The sequence below is a fragment of the Cinclus cinclus genome, chromosome 6 (genome assembly GCF_963662255.1).
Source record: "Cinclus cinclus chromosome 6, bCinCin1.1, whole genome shotgun sequence".
NCBI classification, from domain to species: domain Eukaryota; kingdom Metazoa; phylum Chordata; class Aves; order Passeriformes; family Cinclidae; genus Cinclus; species Cinclus cinclus.
Window position 1 is genome coordinate 54,709,780 of NC_085051.1, and position 7,766 is coordinate 54,717,545.

General features: G+C 38.9%; 1 protein-coding gene across 1 annotated transcript; it reads right to left on the reverse strand.

Annotated features, from left to right (window-relative positions):
• Positions 1-1,512: 1,512 nt before the first annotated feature.
• On the reverse strand, positions 1,513-4,232 carry GPR132 (G protein-coupled receptor 132). The gene is made up of 2 exons (XM_062495131.1): positions 3,369-4,232; positions 1,513-2,592 (listed from the first exon to the last, which is right to left on the reverse strand). Exons 1-2 carry the CDS (start codon positions 3,423-3,425, stop codon positions 1,513-1,515), a joined length of 1,137 nt encoding a protein of 378 aa, XP_062351115.1. The 5' UTR covers positions 3,426-4,232.
• Between the last annotated feature and the right edge of the window lie 3,534 nt (positions 4,233-7,766).

Genomic DNA, 7,766 nt, shown 5'->3' on the forward strand with positions numbered 1-7,766 from the left:
AATATGTGGGCTGCTTTTGAGGACAAAACCATTTCACAGATAAATACCAGAGGAGTCATTAAATAATTTAAAAATGAAATATGTAATACATATAATAAATTGAAGATATATAATTTTGGCATATTGATTATTTACAAAAATATAAGAATATATAAGAACATAATATACAGGAGTATCTATGGCAATTTAAAGATAAAAAGTATTGCATTTATATTTAGAGTGGTTAATATTAATTCAATGCAGAAATGTCAATGTCAAAAAACAATTTCAACATGTCACAGAAATACATAATAATAATAATAATATGATGTAATAATGTATGTAATATGTAATAATATTACATAATACATAAATAGTAAATGGAATGATGCTATGAAACACTCTACAAACTCATGCTCAAACTGATTCATGATCTGTCTGTTGAATCACATAAAAAGATGAAGTTATTTAGATAAACATTGCCATATTTGTATCATTCTTATTTTTTAAATTCTTGTTCGAAGGCACAAGGAACTACTATCAATAAGTTATTCATAATAGACATGGGAGCAGCAACAGTGAAATTTGCCCCAGCGTGTCTGAGGGAGTTCCCAGCTGTGGGAAGGAAGCACTGTGCTCTCCAGACCGCCAACCTTCCATACCATCTGTGAGCCTACCCATGTCTTCTACAGATTCCTACACAGTAAAAGTGGGATCAATAACAAAAGGGAAGGGTTAGCTTAGTCAGAAATGAACCACAAGTTCAACAAACATTTGGAGATGGCATAAAAGCGGTCCCTGACTCCACCTGGAAATGCATACATTTTCTGTATATTTCAGTGCATTCTGAAATCTGATCTGCAAAACAAGTAAAATTTTCTAATTGTAAACTATCAAGCATTAGATTTTTGCCTTTTAAGAATTTGCAGGATCTTGACTGCAGCAGCAGTACTGTTGGTCTGTGTTATCAGGCCATTCTTTGCCCTCTAATTCTCCTGAATGTGTCACATACTGGAGTACAAGGAAAATGCTCAAGGCACTTGTTGAAAGACTTACTAATTTTTAATATTTTCCACTGGTTAACCACAAATATTAACAGCAGAGCACATGTATGAGAACATGTACCTCCTCAAGAAGCAAAAATTTCAACCATCGAAATAGTATATTGTTCCTCAGCAGTGCTTTTTTATTTTGCTGAGGTGATAAAACTGGTTTTATTTCATATGAGAAAAGGAGTCCAAAAAAACAAGCTTTTAAGATCCTAGTTTGAGTCAAAGTAACTTAGTTTATTCCGCATATCCTTAGCAAAGCATATTTGCACCAGTGATACTGGTGGGCAAAGTTTATTGTAGGAGTCAAACAGAAATGTGAATTATTGCTCCCATAGTGCAATATTCTTAAGGAGTTAATGACCCATGCAGGACATGCAAGATGATGTCACCATGCAAAAACTTGTGTCCTGCAGCTGGCATTGGGAACTTCTTATTTGTTCCAGCAGCTACCAGCTAGCTGCCACTTTCCTGATCTCTGCCATTAGTACAGGCTTTCTGACTTGGATGAATCTGTTATTTCTTTGTTTTCTTTTCTTTGACCCTCTTCCTCTGATTCTTTTGGCATTTCCAATTTTATGGTGTCAGTATTGTGATCAGTGGATGAATTTAGCTTGGATGAATTCCATCTCCATCTTCTCAGGGTCCTGTAAGTTTCTTCTCTGACATTTTCACTGATCAAAACGTAGATGATTGGATCGGCAACACCGTTTGCAGTGCCTAAACACAGAAACACTGTAAAAACTGAATATACCTTTTTTTCAAATGGACACGGGCAGTCATGATGAAACATAAAGTATATGGCTCTTACTATGAGCATCACATGGTATGGAGCAAAGCAGATCAAGAAAATAAGAATAATGGCAATAGCCACGTACTTCACTTTGGCTTTCTGGTGGCAGGTCAAGCTGCTGCTTCTTTTTGTAGTTTGTAAAATTTTGTAGTTTGTAAAAATGAGGATTGTGAAGGGTACGGCAAATCCAAATAGGAATCTAGCAATGTTTATGGAAGCCAGAAAGTTGTTAAGGGGCAATTTCTCAAAGCAGGTTTCCTTTTCTTCCATGAAAAATACTTGAATGTGGATTAGTCCAACCACAACAAAGAGAAAACAGACTATTATGATGGTGTTTTTCCATTCTCTTTTCCCCCTTGATTCCAGAGAATGCACCAGTCCCATGTAACGATCCACAGAGATGCAGCACAAAAGCAGAATGCTGATGTAGATATTGCAGAAAAAGATGAATCCTGTTATTTTGCAAGCAGTGTCACTCATGGTCCACTTGTGGTTGTTTTGCACATAGATAATCCAGATAGGCAAGGTACTTAAATACATCAGATCACACAGTGATAAACTGAAAATGTAGATGGCATGTACTTTATTCCTTTGAATTTGTACAAAAGTAAGCAGAGAAGTTAAGCAATTTGCTGGAAGGCCTACAGCAAAAACAATGCTGTAAACAGCAACCAGAAGTATCCGACTCTCTTCATAGGGCATTTCTGGGCAAGTGTAGTTGCAACTGTTGTTTAGAAAACGTTCCATTTTTCTTTTTCCAGCTGGTATTTCCTGAGAATCAGAAGACAAGATGGAAAGTTAGCACTGCATCACTTAAAAATGTGTCAGTAATGGTTATGGACCTATAGCTGCCACCTTGACATGTCAGTGGAGCAAGTGGGATGGGGGATGTTTCAAAGGTTCCTCCTCAGACACGAACTGAGAAAGAGCGGGTCACATCCCTCCACCTCTGAGAGCTGGACTGGATTTTTTGGTGGCTATGAAGCTCTCTCAAGAGGGATCTGAAGTTTTGTCCCTGGACATAAAATTATCCATCTCCTTTCTGTCAGTTCCTATTCTAAAATCATACCGTAAATGCTAAAACCACCATCATTCCTCATGCCATGTATCACCTGCACCCAAAATCTCACATGGGGATCAGCCTACAAAAGTAAGGTAGATGAAGCTGTAGAGCAGCTTCGACATATTTGAAAAAAAAAAAAAAAAAAGAAAGCTGGGTTCAGTATTGTCCCATCTTCAGAATGAATGGAGAAAATTCCTGCCTGGAGCAGGAATTTTTCCCTGGTGTTTGGCACAGGACTAAACCACAGGGCTGGGGCTGAGTCAAAGAGACCTTCACCTGTAAATGGCTGTCAGCTGCCAAATGCAACACCTCAGCTGCCAAAGTGAAGCCACGTGTGGACTTACACTCCACAAGAAAAAGCAGGCACTGAAGGACTGTCCTGAAGCTTTGGCCTGTCATCTTGGGAGCTTGTATTCTTCCCAGCAGGAATGCTCTAAGTGCCAGCCCAATATAAGGAAGGAGGAGAGAAGGCTTGACTCCTCACTTTCTCCAGGCTCTCAGCCCTGTCCAGGGAAGAGTCTTCTTCCACTGGCCACTGCATCCACCCCCACTTCAGAGCTTCACTTGCCTCCACTCAGTTCTCCAGGCCTGCAGAAAAGTTTACCCCTCACACTGAAGATGACAAAACAACACTCAGCAGACAATTTATGAAATTTCTCCTGGTAACATTTTCCCTTGTCTTGATGCACCATTGAGGGGAAGGAAGTAATACCACAATCCACCCTGTGTCTAAAGTCAACTCGTCCTTCTACCTATACCCCTCTTCAATTGAAAGCACATTTTTATCTTCTCAGGCTTTCAGAGTTTAATAGTTTGATGCTTGGCTCAGCCCAGAAGATTTCCAGTTCTGTCTCCCTCTGGGATGTCGAGGCTAACCTGCATCTCAAATATTAATTCAAATGAAAAACGGCAATAATTACACAGATGAAAAAAAAAAAAACTATACTCCATTTTCTGTTAATATTTGTGATGATCAGTTTTGGTTTGAATACCAGAACTGAAGAGATTTATCACACACAGCAATTTTCAAGCATTTCTAAAGGGTCAAATGTAGTGATGATGACAAGGATGAGCAATATCCAGGAACACATATGTTAGGTACAAACTGTTCCAGTGAGTTATCTTTGCTACCCTGTATTGTTCAGTTGAGCAAAGCCTCTCCAAAGCAGCTCTTTTCACCTTTTTGTGGCCAATCCTGATTTTCTACGTCTCACCAGTCATAACTAGGTGCCACAGCAGGTACTGGCTGTATTTTGCATCAACAGCTCAAATGTAATTTTGTCAGCACTCTGAGGCTTCTTGCTCTGTGACAGTTTGCACGAGACAAACCACAGTGATCATGTGCATGTTTCTCACCTTCAAGATGTGCAAAATGTCTCATCTTCCAGGGCAGAGAGATCACGAAGAATCTGAGCACCAATCACTGGGAGATGGGGTAATCCATTGAGATTTGCTGCTCTGTATTTACACTCTTTCATTTCTAATGTTCTTGTGTTGTGTCCACATTGTTCAACAAATAGATAATTACGTTTCATACTCCTAAAATGCAGTGGCTCCTTCTGCTCATTTGGGCCAGTTGCATTTATCTTTTCTCAAGAAAAGTATTTTCAGTAACACTGAAGTGTGAAAAAAGGGAAGTGAAAACAAGCAGGAAAGCAAAAGACTTTACTTTGGCTACTTTTTTTTGGTTATCTGTGTATGAACTGCTTGTGTGAAGCTGTTTAAATTTCCAAAGGAGAAGTTGTAGTGATAAAAATAGCTGTTATTATAAAAAATTTAAAAAGAAAATTACAGATATGGCTACAAGGAAGAGAAGGATAAGTAAAAAAAAGCATAATAGGTGGACAGACACCTGTTTAAAGTCTTTGGAATAACTCACCTGAGATGCACAGGGACAGAAAAAAAATGGATGCAGTGAAATCCATAACATGAGTACAATTACAAGAGCAAAGCACATTAATTAACGTATTTTTTTATTTTCTAATATTTTTCTGATCATCCATCTCTTCCAGGGATTATTGTTAGAGTGGAAAGTTTTGAGGCATTTTTGTGGATTTTAGGAACAATTTAAAATAACCACTATGATGGTTAAAAGGTTAAAATTAAAACAAACTTTCCCTTCACACTTTCCTTCCTGTCCCCAATATCTGTAGAGGAAAACAACCTGCGTGTCTTAAAGCATAAATCATCCTTCAGTGAAAGAGGACCTGAGTGTCTCCTGAGGAATTTTGTGTGCTTTCCTTAGCAGAATGTTGTGCTGGGAAGATTTGACACAAGGGTGCCAGCAGGATGTCAGCTGGACACTCAAATCTAATACTGAAACACATCAGTTCCCAGATGTGACATTTATGCCTCCTACAATGCTTGTCACCAGCAATGTCACTCCTCCAATGTCTGAGCCTGGGTTTCTCCTTCTCATGCAGAATTTACACTACCTACCTGCCTGTAAATTATCAACTGACAACCTTTTGGGTCTCTTAACCTTAAAGTAAGAAATTGCTGTGGATTATTTGCTCTGCTGTTTTTGAAAGAAGGAAAATTTTTTATGGTGTCTTCGTATAGAAACAGATCATGGCCCATTTGCCCAGCAAGTCAATGAACTGCTTTATTTTTTTTTCCATTATTAATAAACAAATTAGTTGAGGAAGTCACTCCTATAGGCAAATCTCAGCATAAAAAGGAGAAACAGCCATGGCTTCACTTGGTTACCCATCAGATCAATCATTTTTATTGTCACACTCAACACAGTGGGATTTGAAACTATATAATTTGAAATTTGAACATAAACCCATGTACTTTCAAGCAACATAATTTCAAATTTGAACATAATATATGAATATGTAATCTGAGCACTATAGTTTCAAAACTCTATTTAGAAAAAATGGGTTTTAAAGCTATCCTGGGAATCCAGCCTGAGCACAACTCTATCCTAAAATATTTTTCTTCCACTGGTGAAGCAGGTAGCCCCTCTCTTGCCTAGTGCTGTTTAAAACAAGTTATGTGGCATTTGTAGGCTGAAAGCAGCGAGACCCTGGGATTAGTTATACAGCCTTATTATATTTGATTCTATATTGCAGATATAATGCAGATGTAAGGCATCTTATAAAGATATTTAAATAAATATGATAATACATATTAAAAATAAAGAAGATATTTGGTAGAAGAGAGAAGTTATTAATCAATTGCCACTCATGAGGGGAGGAGCTCAGCAATCTTTTCTGATGAGGGAAAGATACTTGATTTACCTCAAGATAACACTGTTCACAGATGTGAACTTTCAGTGACTAGATTTTTAAATATGTAAGTGCAGGTTTTTACATAAAGTCATACATCCACTTCCCCCTTTCCATAATCTAAAAATCCCACAATAGTACTAAATGTGCTAATTTGCTAAAATGAGCAGCTGTGATGTTACTAAGGGTAACTGTCATAATTCAGGTTTGACAAAGGCCCAGTTTTTAAAAGTGATCCCTCCTTAATCTGGGTGTCCCAGTTGCATGGTACCTGGAGAGGGACTGCACAGGAGAGGAGAATGTCTGGTAGGTGGAAGAGAAATATGTTGAGACATTGAACATACATGTTGAAATACATACATACATACATGACATACATGTTGAAATATGATCCTGATACTGGATTTAAGACCACATTGTTCAACATATATAAAAGAGGGTAAAACCGCTTAAATGACATACATTGTCGATAGGGGAAGTTCACATGTGAAAAATAGACCCCAAAATCCACCCTTACCAGGGGACTTTTTTCTCCAGTTTCATGATTCAAAGGCTATGTGTGGGAGTCCAGGGTGCTCCCCTGGCTTCCCTGGATGCCTCGAGACCCTCCAGGCAGGGGGCTCAGAGGGCTTGGTATAGTGTCCAAGACCCCTGGGGATTGGATTTTAGTCCCTGGAAAAAAATAGCAACATTGCAGGAAGAATTACAAGTCACAAAAATTAAGTAGAGTATAAATTAGATTGTTAGAAGGTAGAAAAGCGAGTTTTTAGAAATGTTTATATTAGGGGGTTTAAAGCTAAGATGGAGGATTTTGGGCTGGTATGTCTTTTCTTCTTCTTCTTCATGTCATCCATCTTCTGAGTCAGGATGGCATCACTGGATTGGTTTGGGACAAAATTGGACAGTGTAATAAAGGTGTCATGTATTGGAAAGTAATTGTAAACATTAGGTACATAATTTATAGTATAAAAGATAAGTCCTGCCCCAAGGGCAGGCAGAGTGTGCCTTGGATCGATGTGCTACACAGACCTCTGTTAGTTAGAGAAAGAATTTCTTAGGTAAGAAAGAATAAACAACCTTGGAAACCTCAGAAAACGGCTTCCTTACTCTTCTTCGGTGCTCGAGCTGGAAAACTTGAACTCTAAACCACCTAAATGTCCTGTTGTGGGTGATCTCAAGTTCAGGAGACCCCACAGACAGTGACAGCTATGAGTCAGGATTTTGGGACTTTGGACCTAGCAAAGTTTCTCAGTCCTCCCCTATTGCAGGGCAGATTTACTCCCTGGTACCTAGTAGCTTGTGTGGAAAAGATCCCAGAGCCACAGGGATGGCTCCATGGCCAGGGGAAGCATCAGGGAGCCCAGAAAAGCTGTCATAAATTTGAGGCTAAACTATAAAACCTGTCAAGTCAAAAGGCTGAGGAAAGCGTAAGTGTTGGAGCAGAAGCAGTGAAAGTGAGCAACTGAGAGTGGCTCTGCTTCACACCTGAAACCATCAGGCACTGGAGCTCAGTGACTCCCTAAAGCCATTGCAGCTTAATTGGTGGCCTTGTCATTGGGGGCTAATTGTATATAGCTTCTGTTAAAGAAATGGCTCATTTGGAAATCCAGCTCACCAAACCTTCCAACTGGCTTGTGCTGGAGCTACAA

Excerpts from the sequence above, each read along its gene's own strand:
- GPR132 (XM_062495131.1), bottom strand. The coding sequence starts at position 3,425 with ATGCAGTGGCCAGTGGAAGAAGACTCTTCCCTGGACAGGGCTGAGAGC. Across the intron at positions 2,593-3,368 it reads GGGCTGAGAGCCTGGAGAAA|GAAATACCAGCTGGAAAAAG; the intron begins GTGAGGAGTCAA and ends TCTGATTCTCAG.